General features: G+C 41.1%; 1 protein-coding gene across 1 annotated transcript in view; it reads right to left on the reverse strand.

The window, feature by feature from the left end:
* Window positions 1–17,969, reverse strand: part of map4k4 (mitogen-activated protein kinase kinase kinase kinase 4) — a 118,197-nt gene that overhangs the window by 57,745 nt on the left and 42,483 nt on the right. Inside the window, exons 3-4 of the mRNA XM_047370083.1 lie at window positions 11,969–12,025; window positions 2,483–2,608 (exon numbers count right to left, since the gene is read on the reverse strand). Of these exons, the coding sequence (XP_047226039.1) occupies window positions 2,483–2,608; window positions 11,969–12,025 (183 nt within the window). The remainder of the gene's footprint in view (window positions 1–2,482; window positions 2,609–11,968; window positions 12,026–17,969) is intronic.

Consider the following 17,969-nt stretch of genomic DNA (forward strand, 5'->3'; position numbering starts at 1 on the left):
GCACTGATGGACACCCTTTTGTTTGAACATGGTGTTCGTTATGGACAATCCGTGACTAGCACAGAAGTCCAATAACAAAACACCACTCGGATTCAGATCGGGGAGGCCATTCCTCCCGATCACGCCTCTCCAGGTGTCACTGTCGTTCCCCACATGGGCGTTGAAGTCCCCCAGCAGAATAATGGAGTCCCCGGGAGGGGCACTATCCAGCACCCCCGACAGGGACGCCAAGAAGGCCGGGTACTCTGCACTACCACTCGGCCCGTAGGCTGAAATGATAGTCAGAGACCTCTCCCCAACCCGAAGGCGCAGGGATATGACCCTCTCATCCACTGGGTGAGACGGCTGAGCTGGGGGGCAACAAGCAAACCCACACCAGCCCGCCGCCTCTCCCCGTGGGCCACTCCAGAGTAGAAGAGAGTCCAACCCCTCTCAAGGAGATGGGTTCCAGAGCCCACGCTGTGCGTGGAGGCGAGCCCGACTATTTCTAGTCGATATCTCTCGACCTCCCGCACAAGCTCAGGCTCCTTCCCCCCCAGCGAGGTGACATTCCACGTCCCTAGAGCCAGCCTAAGCATCCGGGGATCGGGCCGCTGAGGTCTCCACCTTCGTCCGCCACCCAATCCTCTTTGCACCGGTCCCGAATAAGTAATAATGGAAAATAAAAATAGTTTAAGAATAATTCCTTGAAAACATGTCAGTCATGTTTCTATTAAAAACCTTTTCATTAACCAATTTATTTGTGGTTTTTATTTTCATATAAACTGAAGTAACTTTGGTTAGTATTGCTTTTCCTTGTCTAATGTCCAGTTTAACTGATGAACTCATTAAAACTAGACATGAATGAAACCCTTTTTCAGATAAAGGATTTCATTATTAAATGTTCCACCAATCTTTTCAAGCAACCGTATTCCACTGTTAAAACATTTCTCATTGATTTTTCATTCTTGTGAGACTGAACTAGTGAGATCTATCACAGTAGTTCAAATAACAACGTGGCATTTGTCACAACACTCATTACAGTTAATAAAGTACAGCAAAGGTGGAAAGAACTGCTGGAAATATTTCACATTTTGCTCCTGATGAATCATTTTCAGTTGTTTTGGAGAGTTGAGAAACTGTGTCATAATATACATATAATTAACTTTGTTCAGTATTACAGCTTTGTTGTGAAGCCTATTGCTTTACTGCAGTAATTCATATCACCAGGTTCCCATTAAAAAAGCATGCTGCATTGTGTTGGAAGGGAACTTCCTTCAAATGCTAATAAAATGTTTTCAAGTAGAGCTCGGATGTTTTATCTCAAAGTTCCCTGTGTGTTATTGACTCAGACGCTGGGAATAAATGACCAGGTAATGTTCTCATTGATCAAGGGGAAGAAGATTCAGAATGTGGGGTGGTGTTGTTTATACACTTAATAATGCAGCCTGCTTTTACTGAACACCTCATCCAAAACCAGATTAACCACCAACTGCCATCTGTAACTAATGTGACTGCAGCAGTTCATACTTGTGCCATATTAAAAGTTATATGTTTATGGTAATGTTAGGATAACATCAGCTGGCAATAATTCCAAACACCCTTTTTGCGTTTGCTCACACCTGCAACATTAGGGGAGAACACACCTAAACACAACGCAAACAAGACGTCCGACTAACTGCTGCAGTTAGAGGTTGTCTATCCATTTTCTATGGAGATGTACAAACTATGACTTCGTATTACTGAAAAAAGCTGAAGTAATAAATATAAGATAATTATTGTGAGCACTATAAGACAAAAACATTCATCGCTTCATTATTAATTCAGTTTTCAGCATGCCTCAAACATGTTTGGATTAAGCAGTTTTAGCAATATTGTATGAAGGTGACATAATGTAGAGCACTTTCCTTATGCTAAACAGCCAATCAGAGTGATATTTTATTATTAAACTATACACTAAGGATTCAACAAGTATTGGCAGAAAAGAATGTTAAAAACACCTTATTTTTCCCTAAAAAGCACATTTAAACTGGCACATTCAGCTATAGACTAAGAAGACTAAGAAGCATAAAACCGATGCATAGCAATAACTGCAATGGAGTGTTTCAATTAACAACAGGAGAGAACATTATATTGATACAAAGCTGCAACTACACTGTTTATTATTTCACCAATTATGTGTTCTTGGAAACACATTACATGACAATGTTTTGTTTTTCTTACTTACTTTTTACTTAATTTCTCACTTTTTTCCTCATCAGTGCAGACTGTTTAGTATAGCATGACATTTAATCATATTATCAGATCATTGCTACAATCATTGCTATTGAATTTAAATTACGTAGACGTGGCACATTTTTGCGGTTTATATGGTGTCTGTGCAGAGACACTTATGCTACAGACATTTTTGACATGTTCAAAAAAAATTTTTATCTTATTCCATTGAAACACAAGGGTGATGCACAATAGAGTGACAAGCGTATTACTAATGAGTTCAACTCACCCAGAGTTGGTCATCGTGGCCTGGTGGACTTTTCTTGATGAAGGCTCCATAATATGTGGCTATATTTCTGTGGTGCGAATACTTCTTCAGCATGTTGATTTCCAGCTTAATTTCCTCCTCTTCATCCTACGAAAGAATAAAAGAGTTGGAGCTATGTCATTGTGATGGTACGTGATTATAATTCTCTGTATCACGACTCAGTCTCACATCACTTATTACCATTGTTGTAAATTAACTGAAACAAAAATGTTTGAGGCCCTGCGATGGATTGGCGACCTGTCCAGAGTGTATGCCGCCTCTCGCCCGTAGACTGCTGGAGATAGGCACCAGCCCCACCATGACCCACTATGGAATAAGCGCTATAGAAGATGAATGAATGAATGAAAAACACTTGTCTGGTTCTTCAGGAGAAACTCGACCTTGGATGGAACAAAAAATCTGTATGAAAACTGAAAAACCAGAAGCTTTTAAGGTTGCAGGATCACATTAGTTGAAGAGATGACGACATAAAAGGATGATAATTTTTACATACTTTTTTTAATATCTCTTCTGCAACCCCCTAATATCACAGTTGTAAATATAAAATATGGCTTCATATTTTGACCAGGAAAAGCCTCAAGCAACTATTTTCCTTTAACTCAACTGGTTTTGCATCTTTAAAATAAATCTTTGAACTTTTCAACAAATATTTGATGATATAATGGTGTCAGCATTCTTACACTTATTTTCACATTTTTCTCAAAATCAGGATTATTCCATTGTGATTTAGCAAGAAACCATCATTTATATAGGAAAATGTTGCCCTCCTCTAAAGGGAAAGCTTACATGAAAGAACGATTTTTTCCCGGTATTTGTTTTCATTGTGTTTATGTAAAACCGGTCCAAGCAGGGATCCAAACTGTGTCCCATCTTTCAAAACAAACATGCAAATCCAGCTGAAACTCATAACAGACCCAAAACAAACCACCTTCTCAACCCGGTGACAGGCTCCGGGTATTACATCGAACATAACAAGATCAAGTGATTATTTCTCTGGCCAACATCACCAAAGCTGGGGACAGTTTTGAGTAATTCCCTACAGCCAAGCTTGATCAACTGAAGTGGCAAACATGACGTGACATTTTTACCTTTATAACCGCTGATCGATTATCAGAAGCAACAGAAACACGGGCTTGCACGGCTGAGGAAACTGCTTCAATATCCAGTGTCCACAAACAGAAAGCTCAGAGGAAATGAAAAAGAAAATGTTTGGATTTTCACACCCTTTTGGCATTTATCAGGACTGATGGTACTTCTCTGTGCCTCATGGTCCCTTTGCTGTTGTATTTGTTGGCTGTTTAATAGGAAATAACTTTTCCCTACAAACACACATTGAAGCCAAGAGTAGACAGATGTAGACAGACAAACAAAGGAAATCTCTATAATATTTATGTTTTTCACATCTGTCCAGAATAACTTTACAACTCTGCAAAGACCCCTAACCTCAATACCATCCAACTGAAACAACAATCAGTAAAAGCATTTGTACAGCTGAAAATTATACAGACTAATTAACCCGCTAATTTAGCAGCAATAATGTTTTGTGCAATAAGCACCTGAAAACTGATACTAAATCTGGAGTGTTTTTATTCTATGTTTCTATGTAAGTCTGTGCATCAAAATCAAAATAACAATACATCCTTTTGATATTGTAACTGTAATAATGAGTGTTATAATATTTTAGCAGAAAGGTCAATTGATGCATTTTAGTTTACATAAATGCAATTGCATCACGTTACACATTGTAGTTTTAAACTATTGGTGTAAGCACATAAATACTATGAGACTGGTATTTAGGTTATCAAAATGTAAGAATCTCATACCAGCCCATGCCCACTTCATATCTAATATTATTATAACTGTAATAATTCATATCTCCATGTAAGTGCCATGCATGCAAATTCTGCATGCCAATAATATCTTTGACCTGCTTAACGGACCACGATTACCACATACTTAATGTGTATTTACAATGGCCAATGTGCTATACCTCCCAGAGAGTGGAGGGGACATGTGGTGAAAGAAAAGAATGAGCGAGTCAGAAAGATGGGAGTAATTTGTATTCAATATTATAGTTGCAATAGTTTTTACTCAAGGTTTTCATACCGTGAGAATCCCATACCGGCCAGTGGGTATGAATGACCCAATCTTTGGTTTCTCTGTGTTCTTTGTACCATGCAAATCTGCAGGAAGAAACCCAAAGCATCAAAACAACAAGGGACTGTGATTTGCAGCTTAAACAGACTGGTCACAAGCAGAGCTCTGTGTGAAATTAAGTAACATCAACACATGCTTTGAGGTGGTTTTTGCTGAAAACAAGACTATATCTTCCAATGTGACTAAAAACTATTGCATAAGGTAAACAATAACTTACTGTAGAGTCAAAACATAAAAATGGCACCCAGCTACTGAATATCAGGTTATACTAAAGCCGTTTCTACCTGAGGGGCGTTAGACTAACCACGACATGAAACACGCGTTTTGAAATCCATGTCCCCCTTCTTTACATCTAAAAAAAAGGGAATTTGATTCACTGTTTGTCAGCAAAGCATGGAACCAGTAGCAGGACGTTTTTTTCTGAACACATCGAAAGCAGGGAAGAGAATAGTAAAATTACATGCCTTGAATCTTATTTGCTTTAGCAGAAAATGTGTGGGTAAATGTAGATTTACAAAACTTATATTAAACCTATATGTCTAAAATCCTCAGAGCTAAAATTTACCTTTAGCAGCATCGGGGTCATTAAGAGAAACCAAACGTGATTAGCTATGTTTTTGACAATGTAATGACATCTGTCCTGCCAAAGAAATGGCCTTATAATGCATGTCAATGAATAAAATAACTTTCTTGTTCCATTTACCAACATTTGATTTACCTAATTTTAACATGATTAAGTGCTCCAAAATCCCTCATATCTGAATTAGCTCAGGCTGAAATTTAAAAGAAATGTGGTGAATACACAACACAAACTCTGGACCACATGAAGCTAAGTAGATAAATGAGATATGGCATTAGTTAACTGTAATTCAAAAAATTAAAGTTAATTCTAATTCAAAGTAAGAATCAGTATAGTATATGACCTTTTATTTCTACCTAAATAAAGGGATTTTTTAAATTAGAGTACGTTTTAGAGACCAGATGCGTGGCATCGAAATTTTGTTTGTGGGAACTTGTTTCAACAAGCTTCCACTGCAGTTAAATACTCACACCTCCCTTGGTTTTTGTTTCATACTCCTACAGCAAGTAGTGGAAGGAGATGGGAGGTCACAGAGTGTCTATTTCATTCTATGAGCAATACTCCCAGAGAGACAAAAGGTAAATGAAAAAAAAATTTAAGAAAAGCAGATAATTCCCCACAGGAGCTTAGAGAAAATTCTGCCTCATGCAGGGGTCTTTCTCACTAATCAAGATCAATGTCTTTCCACCTGACCCCTGGTGCATTACATCAAGCCACCATCTGCAGTTTGAGACACATTATACAGCTGCTGGAGTCACATCAGTCTCCCTTTCTCCTGTGTTATTTCTAACTCATGTTCTCTCTCCTGTTACAGAGCGAAACCGAACCCAACAAAGATGGCGTCTAGTAATAACAGAAATAACAGGCATGATTTAGGCTAAAATGAGATGAGATTGAGAAAAACACAAGAATTATTTACACTGCAATAAAGGAAAGAAATAAATAAAGAACCTTGAAAGAGTGGAAGGTAGCACCCAGATGTAAACAAGAGTTAAGAAAAGAGCAGCCCAGCAGCAGTAGCTCCTATCTATGGTTTCTATCTATGATTTCTCCCACTCTGATCCTCCCCTTTAATTGTATCCTCTTATAACCCATCAGAAGTGACTGAGAAAATATCATTTTAGACGAGCTCTTGCTTTGAAAGAGCACTGGTTGAGATTGCTGCAAGGTTCAAGTAGTAATCACTTTAGAAACAATTGTATATGCAGATGTTGGTAGTGTGTCTGGGTAATATTCCAGCAGCCTAAAATACCCAACCAAAACAGGCCACTGGAGCAATGCATGGGATACACTGTGCTGCAAACATGCACAAACACATAACCACTTCTGACCTGAAGCACTGCTATCCATTGCAGCCCATCAATCTGAAACACAAGCAGTTAAAGCCATCCACTGCAAGCAATGACCCACAACATTCCAATCCTTTCCTCCCAGCCTTGCACTCACATGAGTCTTCTCTAAGGAAAGGAAAATGGATCTGCTAAAATTCATGAATCTTAGCTTTCGTTTTACAGGTATTATGCTGTAGTTTGCTGCCAGACAAGTGGACTGATTCACTGAGCTCTAATGAAAGAGATTGATTCAACAAATTCAGGATAATAAACTATGCTGTGCAACTATCCTGTACATGGTAGACTTTATTTGTAAATTGTTAATGGACTTAGCGGTTTTGCACAGCTGAGGTTTCAGTTCTTAACAGAGTCTAGTGCCAGTGCCGGTTCTGAACTGGTTCTATAAAATAGGCAGTTTGCTTTTCCACCTTCTGTAAGCCACGCCTGAGCCACGACATTTTGAATGTCCCATTCCTTTATTTCTGATCCTCTCCTTGTGCTGTGTTTTTGTTAAGAAATGTTATACATGGAGACAATTTAACCACAAAATGAATGTTATTTATCCCAGTATTCATGCAAATGGATGCTCTAATACAACAATCTGCATCAGCAGCTGCAAAATGGGAGTTATACACAACTTTTAACACAAGATATATGACACAACTTGGAGATTAAACAGTGGTAAAGGACTGAGTCGGAAATAACTTTCATGGATTCAGAAGAAAATCAACAGCTTTCAGCACAGATATCGTAGGAGATTTTAATATAATAAGAGCAGGAAGAACAGCAGGAGACAGACTGCTTTATTCTGATGCTAATCTTACATTTTATTCTCGTTGAAGCGCTGTGCTTTTGCGTTTTAAATTTGTCAAATAAAAAACTAAACTAAACTCCAGAGTTTTAAACATGGCGGTTACTACATTTTGATTGGCTGCTGTTCAAATGAGTCCGCCCCTAGCTCCTAATTAAAAACAGTTTTTTCGCTCTGGCCCAGTAGCGAACTGGGACTAAGAATGATCCCTTTTTGGAGGCTAGGGCTAGCGTTTGTCTTGGTAGAAACACAACGAAGTAGTGCTCAGTGACCACTGACATCAGTGAAGCACTGGAATTGGTTTGGCTGAAAAGGCCCCAATGAAAACTTATTTGTGGCTTACTTAGAATATTAACTGAATAATAGCTTTTCCTTAATTTCCTGAGTAATGCTGGCTATTTGTAAGTTCTGTATATTGAAACTTTGTCTATGTCTTAGCAAAAATGTAAAACACCCAAAATTAAAAAAAGAAGACCAAATCATCTCCAGAACTAACTGAGTTTGTACTTTCTGTTTCCTCTGTCCAGCTGTCATACTTGACAGGCAGGAACTGCACTTTTACTTTAGAAAACAGCTGGAGCGAGTGGAAGAGAGACTAAACTAAACATTCGACTGGAACACAAATAAAAGGTACTGCCATGTACTGATTTCCCAACACGTGCGTTTCTCTTCGGTGATACAGCCAGCATGAATACATAAACATATTTCTATCACATTCCCCTGTTCTATCCCCACTTGCCCCTCTTTGATCTCGATGGTTGGAAATGCAGATTTGTTCCTGTAGACTCTCGCTCCAAATGTCATGGTGGGCTAATTCTACATTTTACGAGATTTCTCAGCATGGCTTCTAAAATCTGGCAGGTAGCTTGAGATTTGTTAAAGCAGTGTAGGATTTTGTCTGACAGGAATGGCAAGTAGATGCTGGACAGCTATACAGTACAGACCAAACGTTTGGACACACCTTCTCATTCAAAGAGTTGTCTTTATTTTCATGACTATGAATATTGTAGCTTCACACTGAAGGCATCAAAACTATGAATTAACACATGTGGAATTATATACTGAACAAAAAAGTGTGAAACAAATGAAAATATGTCTTATATTCTAGGTTCTTCAAAGTAGCCACCTTTTGCTTTGATTACAGCGCCGCACACTCTTGGCATTCTCTTGATGAGCTTCAAGAGGTAGTCACCTGAAATGGTTTTCCAACAGTCTTGAAGGAGTTCCCAGAGATGCTTAGCACTTGTTGGCCCTTTTGCCTTCACTCTGCGGTCCAGCTCACCCCAAACCATCTCGATTGGGTTCAGGTCCGGTGACTGTGGAGGCCAGGTCATCTGGCGCAGCACCCCATCACTCTCCTTCTTGGTCAAATAGCCCTTACACAGCCTGGAGGTGTGTTTGGGATCATTGTCCTATTGAAAAATAAATGATGGTCCAACTAAACGCAAACCGGATGGAATAGCATGCCGCTGTAAGATGCTGTGGTAGCCATGCTGGTTCAGTATGCCTTCAATTTTGAATAAATCCCCAACAGTGTCACCAGCAAAGCACCCCCACACCATCACACCTCCTCCTCCATGCTTCACGGTGGGAACCAGGCATGTAGAGTCCATCCGTTCACCTCTTCTGCGCCGCACAAAGACACGGTGGTTGGAACCAAACATCTCAAACTTGGACTCATCAGACCAAAGCACAGATTTCCACTGGTCTAATGTCCATTCCTTGTGTTCTTTAGCCCAAACAAGTCTCTTCTGCTTGCTGCCTGTCCTCAGCAGTGGTTTCCTAGCAGCTATTTTACCATGAAGGCCTGATTCACACAGTCTCCTCTTAACAGTTGTTCTAGAGATGTGTCTGCTGCTAGAACTCTGTGTGGCATTGACCTGTTCTCTAATCTGAGCTGCTGTTAACCTGCGATTTCTGAGGCTGGTGACTCGGATGAACTTATCGTCCGCAGCAGAGTTGACTCTTGGTCTTCCTTTCCTGGGGTGGTCCTCATGTGAGCCAGTTTCTTTGTAGCGCTTGATGGTTTTTGCGACTGCACTTGGGGACACTTTCAAAGTTTTCCCAAGTGCAGTTCGGACTGACTGACCTTCATTTCTTAAAGTAATGATGGCCACTCGTTTTTCTTTACTTAGCTGCTTTTTTCTTGCCATAATACACATTCTAACAGTCTATTCAGTAGGACTACCAGCTGTGTACTGTATCCACCTCCTGCACAACACAACTGATGGTCCCAACCCCATTTATAAGGCTTGAAATCCCACTTATTAAACCTGACAGGGCACACCTGTGAAGTGAAAACCATTTCAGGTGACTACCTCTTGAAGCTCATCAACAGAATGCCAAGAGTGTGCGGAGCAGTAATCAAAGCAAAAGGTGGCTACTTTGAAGAACCTAGAATATAAGACATATTTGCAGTTGTTTCACACTTTTTTGTTCAGTATATAATTCCACATGTGTTAATTCATAGTTTTGATGCCTTCAGTGTGAAGCTACAATATTCATAGTCATGAAAATAAAGAAATCTCTTGTATGTCGATAGCATTAGTCACTTTAAATGGGCCAGGATAATTTCGAGAGTGCAGCAACATAGAAAACACATTTAGTGGAAACACTTTCACTTAACACATTAGCCGGTTGAGTGATACATTTTCATGATTTTGTAGATTAATTACAGATTTGTTTTAAATTAGGTTGTCAACTCAGTGAAAGATATCAGTTATCCCTTCTTTCATTTTGTCACGTTGCATCGCAAAACAAAACATGTCCATATCATGCTGAACTGTCAACTGAAGGCTCAAACTGCTGTGGCAGTTCTCTCCCTTGTGGTGTGTCAGGCTTCAGCTAACGGAAAAGCTTGAGGTGTAAAGAAAGGGTTCAAAAGCTGCAGAAGGAGCAAATTCTCATGCTTCAACAAATAACATGCTGCACAAAAACACAGAAATACAAAAATGTTTAAACTTGATTGAAGAAAAAATATTCTAATGTACTCAGCTATAGCGGATTGTTCTAGTTTTTTTAGACACAATCTGATCTAATCTTTTTGGGCTCTGTTTTCAGCTGGATTAGCCCTGATCAGCGACCAGCTGGTCAAAACTCAATAATAATTGTTTTTTAATGAACAGTCAATGTAGCACACTCAGCACAACAACGTTGCATTGACAGGAACACTCTTCAAGTGTGGACTCTTTCACTGAGTGAAGCAAAACTTTCATCTGATAACAGGAAGGCTGAATGGGCTACAGAAAAGTTGCTATGTTTCCTTTGAGATTTTTAATTCTGTCATAAAACATGGTGCTTTTGGAAATGTTGGCAGCCTTTTTGGAGATTTCAGACTCACATTAAAAACAGCTACCGCATATAAATGGATACATCTAACAAAGGCACTAGTGGCCTTTATTTGTGGTGTCCAAAGTTGGCAAACAGGAAACGGGGTGAAGAGGGGGAAGACATGTAGCATAGGTGGGGACTCTAACCTGGGACAGCTGCATCGAGGACTGAGTCCTCGATTTACTTTTAACCTGTAATTTGGTGGGATGTTTAGGGTCAGGTTCATAATACACATCCTCACAATGCCGCCCATTTTGTGAAATGCACCAGTCCTTCCTTCAGCAGAACACCCCTCCCTCTTACCTGCTACACCCAGCTTTTTCATAGGGTTTTTGGTTTGTGCCTTGCAGTTGATTGACACATATTACACTATAACACATTAATCTCTGGGACACAGAGCCCATCTACTTCCTGAATGGCAATGATGATTGGACATTCCCATGTTGTTTAGAGCATGCCATAGAATCATATTTAATAAATTAGAATTTATGTTCTGATGAGGCTCATTTTCAGATTAAAATTACCTTTGGAAAAGAACAACCTTTAGGCAGGTATTAAAAATATTGTGATTAAGCCCACATTTCTGTATAAAAAACTTTTTTTTTTTTTGTTTTCTAATCTTAAATGTTATGTTTTAATTAGCTGTAACAGAAAATCATCATAATTAACAGAAATAAAGACTTGAAAATATCAGTCAGTGTTTAATTGAGCTATATAATGTGTTTCACCTAGTGAACTGAGTTACTGAAATAAGTATACCTTTCAAAATTATTTGAATTAATTGAATTTGACTTTGTTTAAACAGATGAATGTGGTAGCTTCAGTCATCTGGTAATTGCAGCAAAGGATTAACCAGACTTGTTGAAGACCCCAGTTAATTTCCAAGGCCTTAAATTAAATCCACAGGTATGGCCACATTTAGCTTAAAATGTCAAAAACTATGACATAATCATCATCTGGGATTTCCTAAATCATTTAAAGACATAGTACTAATATTTGTAAATTTATGAACATAAACAAAAAGTATATATCTAAACAGTTCTATTGCTAATAATTCTGGCTTTTAGCAGATGACAATAATTCTAGCATCAATGACCTAAAACAGGCAACATTTAGGATCATTTAATATCCCACAGTGAGGATGAAGAAAAAGATTGTGCCTTTTTGTATGTAAACATCCGGCAAACATCAGATTGTATCTGTATATGAGACATCAAAGCTTAGGTGATCTCACTGACCTCTGTGACGTCCATGACCTTGATGGCCGCCAGCTGGCCCGTCTTAACATGTCGACCCTGGAAAACAAAACAGAAACAAAAAGAAAGAGATGAGAAAAAAATCAAACCTGTAATTTCTCAATCTATGTGAGAAACTATTCACATTTTTGGTGTGAATAGTACTATTATAGGGCAATCGGTAGTAAGAAGAGAGAATAATGGCACTTTTACTTTTTTCCATTTTGTTTACTATAGCCAAAAAATGACCAATTTCCACTGTGGACCAGCTTTGCAAACTGATGCTAGGAATCAGAAAGCTTCCTAAATGACAGTTTTATAGGCTGCTAACGCATTCAGGGTGATTCATTTGGTCCGCCACAATAGTGTAGAGAATCACAGACGAACATCCAAACGTTCTGAAACCTTTAACGCACTTAACTCGGTGTTTTCAGCGTGGACTCAGGCAAGCGGAAGAAAAAAACATAACCCTACAGCAGCAGATTACAAAACATACTCTGGTTAAACACAACAGGCTTGTCTGGTAATAATAACCTCTAGTGCTGCAAAAAGTGAAATATCTCTTTATCTTTCTGTAAACTGTAGGATGTGTTAAGAGTTCTGAGCAGGGAACCAAAGCATTAAGTTCAGTACAGTAAAAAGAAACATGTCATTAGGATATAATTTCCAGCTTTTGAAAACTACAACATAAGGTAACAGAAAGAGTCCGCAGTAACTGCAACATGGTTTGAACTCAGTGAGTAAACAAGCATTTAAAGACAGATATGGTGGACACTACAACCTGAGCAGAGAGGTAATGTTCCTATTGTAGGTGAGCAACCTTAACAATAATCAGATGTTACTATAACCAGGAAAGAGGGGGATAAATATGTCTGTATCATGTTTGTTTGACCATGTCATTTCATACATGCCTTAACTGCCACACAATCTTTCTTTTGTGAGAAAAAGGGGGGTTTTGACATATGAACCTCCAGCCCTCCGGGTCCTAAATGAGCGGGTGCAGTTCGCAGCTAGAGTGATGAAAGATTAACCCATTTGGGTTTAGCCACTGGAGACATGTGAGAATGTGTGTAGATATGCGTGAGGGCGGGGTTAATGAAAAAGGTCAAGGCTGGTTGAGGGACCAAACTGTGAGAGTGACAGGAGAACAAATGATAGCTAGTGTCAACCTGTGGGAACTACAGAGCAACAGCACCAGAACAGCGACAAGTTGGATAAAGAGAAGGCAACTTAATAAACATTTTTCATCGAGTCTTCTTGTCATCTAAACATCAAACTTTAATTTATAATGTTGATATCATTAAATAATTTCCTGGAATAGTGAAAACATGCACTGTTTTTGAAGAATTCTAAAGCAAATGGTTTTGGAGAACAGCAAACAGGACAATGTTTTTTTTAAATCAACTTTGTTGTTATAAAAAGTTATTTTAATCACGAGACAACAACAAAATGATTACTTGTTTTATGTGTTTTGTGGATTTAGAAGGTCCCCAAATACTGAAATGTTTTCCCCAGACACTTGTTCCTCAGCCTCCCTGGTAAGGCCTACGCCAGGGTATTGGAGAGGAGAGTCCGACCGATAGTCGAACCTCGGCTTCAGGAGGAGCAGTGTGGTTTTCGTCCCGGCCGTGGAACACTGGACCAGCTCTACACCCTCTACAGGGTGCTCGAGGGTTCATGGGAGTTTGCCCAACCGGTTCACATGTGTTTTGTGGACCTGGAGAAGGCATTCGACTGTGTCCCTCGTGATGCCCTGTGGGGGGTGCTCCAGGAGTATGGAATCGGGGGCCCTTTACTAGGGGCCATCCGGTCCCTGTACAAGCGGAGCAGGAGTTTGGTCCGCATTGCCGGCACTAAGTCGGACCTGTTCCCAGTGCATGTTGGACTCCGGCAGGGCTGCCCTTTGTCACCGGTCCTGTTCATAACTTTTATGGACAGGATTTCTAGACGCAGCCAAGGGCCGGAGGGGGTCTGGTTTGGGGACCAGTGGATTTTGTCTCTTCTTTTTGCAGATGACGTGGTCCTGCTGGCCCCCTCTATCCAAGACCTACAAGACCTACAGCATGCGCTGTGGCGGTTCGCAGCCGAGTGTGAAGCGGCTGGGATGAGGATCAGCTCCTCCAAGTCCAAGGCCATGGTACTCGACCGGAAAAGGGTGGCTTGTCCTCTTCAGGTTGGAGGGGAGTTCCTGCCTCAAGTGGAGGAGTTTAAGTATCTCGGGGTCTTGTTCACGAGTGAGGGAAGAATGGAGCGGGAGATCGACAGACGGATCGGTGCGGCTGCCACAGTAATGGGGGCGCTGTGCCGGTCCGTTGTGGTGAAGAGAGAGCTGAGCCGAAAAGCAAAGCTCTCAATTTACTGGTCGGTCTACGTTCCTACCCTCATTTATGGCCATGAACTTTGGGTCATGACCGAAAGAACGAGATCCCGGATACAAGCGGCTGAAATGAGCTTCCTCCGTAGGGTGGCCGGGCACTCCCTTAGAGATAGGGTGAGGAGCTTGGCCATCCGGGAGGGGCTCGGAGTAGAGCCGCTGCTTCTCCACATCGAGAGGGAGCAGTTGAGGTGGCTCGGGCATCTATACCGAATGCCTCCTGGACGCCTTCCTCGGGAAGTGTTCCAGGCACGTCCCACCGGGAGGAGGCCCAAGGGACGGCCCAGGACACGCTGGAGGGACTATGTCTCTCGGCTGGCCTGGGAACGCCTTGGGCTCCCCCTGGAGGAACTGGAGGTGTCTGGGGAGAGGGACGTCTGGGCGACTCTGTTGAGTCTGCTGCCCCCGCGACCCGGTCCCGGATAAAGCGGAAGACGACGAGTACGAGTACGAGTACTTGTAAAGGCAAAACTCATCAGCAATGCATGACAAACCTAAGAACATATCCCCCTATAATAATCTATTAAACAACCCACACCAACCCACCAACATTTGCTCAGTGGCTGACAGTGCTGCACAATTGCAACTGAAAATTGGTATCTTCAAATACTTAATCTTCAATGACTCTGTTCGCTATCAAGGACAAAAATAGGATCAATCTTTAAATGCATTCTTTAAAGAAATCACTATCAATTTCAATTCTGACTACCATTCTCAGCTTTAGAACCCGCACATTTCAGTGTGTGTGTGCGCGTGCATGTGTGTTGGGCATCAGCTCATTTCAGTTGACGATGCAGGTTTTTGAGAGCTGAGAGCTGTGCTGTGTTCGTCAGCTGTTTTTGTTCCTAATCTCAGACTTTTCAGACCCCTTCAGTGTAAACACCACACGAGGAACATCATATGTGATCCTAACGACCTGAACACACTTTCCTTCACTAACAAATAAACTCAGGTGGACACACAACACACATGAACACACACACACACACAGAGACTTGTGAACCAGCTGATATTATGCAGAATACATCATGACCGACACTAATGAAGAAACGTGACTTTTTCCTTCCTGAGGTTGAGTTTCAATAGAATCTCTGAATTGATAAAACACATTTCCAACTCCCTCCTGTTCAGAAGAGTCCAGTTTGTGTGTGTGTGCGGGAAAATATGCCGTGCCACAGAACAAATTATCCAAAAGATGTTTCAATTATTAACATGTCTCTGTGTGGCTGAGCCATTCCTTTGTGTGTAATAAAAGTGACCCCCCCTCCTTTACTGTGGTCCCAACACACAAAAACAGGCCCACAATGGTTAAAAGATGACATAATCTTTTCTGGTTCCTTTGTTCGACACTGAGACATAGACCCACGCACACACCTGGCCAGCCTAGACAGATGTCCCATCTGTCTGCCATAAAAACCGCTCTTATTCTGCTGGTGACAGACATAAACCCAACCGTAATTGTCATATCATAATAAAAACTGTGCTTTAGTTTAACAGACATAACTCAAACTCTGCACACACTTAAGGAGAAATTCGCTATATATGTGTCTCATCTATTAAGCCACTCACACACAGGTTTATAAATACTCATATGGCCAGTTTCAGCCATGACTAAAGATGTTTCCTCAAATGATAATTAGCTTGGAACAACATTGTTAGATATCAATTAAAAGTAAAATAAAGAAGAAGTAACTGTTCTCATTTGGGGGAACTGAACAAAAGCGAACATGTTTCATCAGGAACAAATTACAAACATAAATTGCTAAATAAAAAAGAGGGCTAGAGTAGTAATGCATCAACATCAGTCCTTCTCCACAGCTGCAGCCAGTTATGGCTTCCTGATTAACAAAAATTAGTAAGAGACCTGATAAAAAGACTACACACATTTGTGTTCTTACTCTTAGCAAATGGTAAATTTGACAAAAAGAAATGATTGCCATCATCCAACGTGTAAGCATCACATGCTGTTGTGCAAATGGAATGGACAACAGGGGAAAATCTTTGGCGATTAGAAAGACACACTCAATAAAGGAGTGGTTCTGTAGGTGGGGACCACAGACCACTTCTCAGTACCTATGCTTTCTGGCTGATGTTTTGGTCACTTTTGAATGTTGGTGGTGCTTTCACACTTGTGGTAGCATGAGACGGACTCTACAACCCACACAAGTGGCTCAGGTAGTGCAGCTCATCCAGGATGGCACATCAATGTGAGCTGTCACAAGAAGGTTTGCTGTGTCTGTCAGCGTAGTGTCCAGAGCCTGGAGGCGCTACCAGGAGACAGGCCAGTACACCAGGAGACGTGGAGGAGGCTGTAGGAGGGCGACAACCCAGCAGCAGGACCGCTACCTCCGCCATTGTGCAAGGAGGAACAGGAGGAGCACTGCCAGAGCCCTGCAAAATGACCTCCAGCAGGCCACAAATGTGCATGGGTCTGCACAAACGGTTAGAAACCGACTCCATGAGGATGGTTTGACGGCCCGATGTCCACAAATGGGGGTTGTGCTCACAGCCCAACACCGTGCAGGACGCTTGGCATTTGCCAGAGAACACCAGGATTGGCAAATTCGCCACTGGCATCCTGTGCTCTTCACAGATGAAAGCAGGTTCACACTGAGCACATGTGAGAGTCTGGAGACACCGTGGAGAGCGATCTACTGCCTGCAACATCCTTCAGCATGACCGGTTTGGCAGTGGGTCAGTAATGCTGTGGGGTGGCATTTCTTTGGAGGGCTGCCTGGTCCTCCATGTGCTCACCAGAGATAGCCTGATTGCCATTAGGTACCGAGATGAGATCCTCAGACCCCTTGTGAGACCATATGCTGGTGCGGTTGGCCCTGGGTTCCTCCTAATGCAGGACAATGCTAGACCTCATGTGGCTGGAGTGTGTCAGCAGTTCCTGCAAGATGAAGACATTGAAGCTATGGACTGGCCCGCCCGTTCCCCAGACCTGTATCTGATTGAGCACATCTGGGACATCATGTCTCGCTCCATCCACCAACGTCACGTTGCACCACAGACTGTCCAGGATTTGGTGGATGCTTTAGTCCAGGTCTGGGAGGAGATCCCTCAGGAGACCATCCGCCGTCTCGTCAGGAGCATGCCCAGGCGTTGTAGCGAGGTCATTAAGGCACATGGAGGCCACACACAATACTGGGCCTCATTTTGACTTGTTTTAAGGACATTACATCAAAGTTGGATCAGCCTGTAGTGTGTTTTTCTACTTTAATTTTGTGTGACTCCAAATCCAGGTCTCCATTGGTTAATAAATTTGATTTCCATTGATGATTTTTGTGTGATTTTGTTGTCAGCACATTCAACTTTGTACAGAACAAAGTATTCAATGAGAATATTTCATTCATTCAGATCTAGGATGTGTTATTTGAGTGTTCCCTTTATTTTTTTGAGTAGTGTATATATATATATATATATATATGTATATATATATATATATATGTATATATATATATATACATATATATATATATATATACACTACACTATATATATTTTTTTACATATATGGAGTTCCCAACCTCAACCCCTCTGCTTCACATCTCTTCCCCTCTCTGTCCCTTTCCTGTCCGTACAATTTCAGCACGTTTGTTCTCCTTTGCCTTGAATGGAGTCAGT

This window comes from Girardinichthys multiradiatus, chromosome 7 (assembly GCF_021462225.1).
Source record: "Girardinichthys multiradiatus isolate DD_20200921_A chromosome 7, DD_fGirMul_XY1, whole genome shotgun sequence".
Taxonomy (NCBI): domain Eukaryota; kingdom Metazoa; phylum Chordata; class Actinopteri; order Cyprinodontiformes; family Goodeidae; genus Girardinichthys; species Girardinichthys multiradiatus.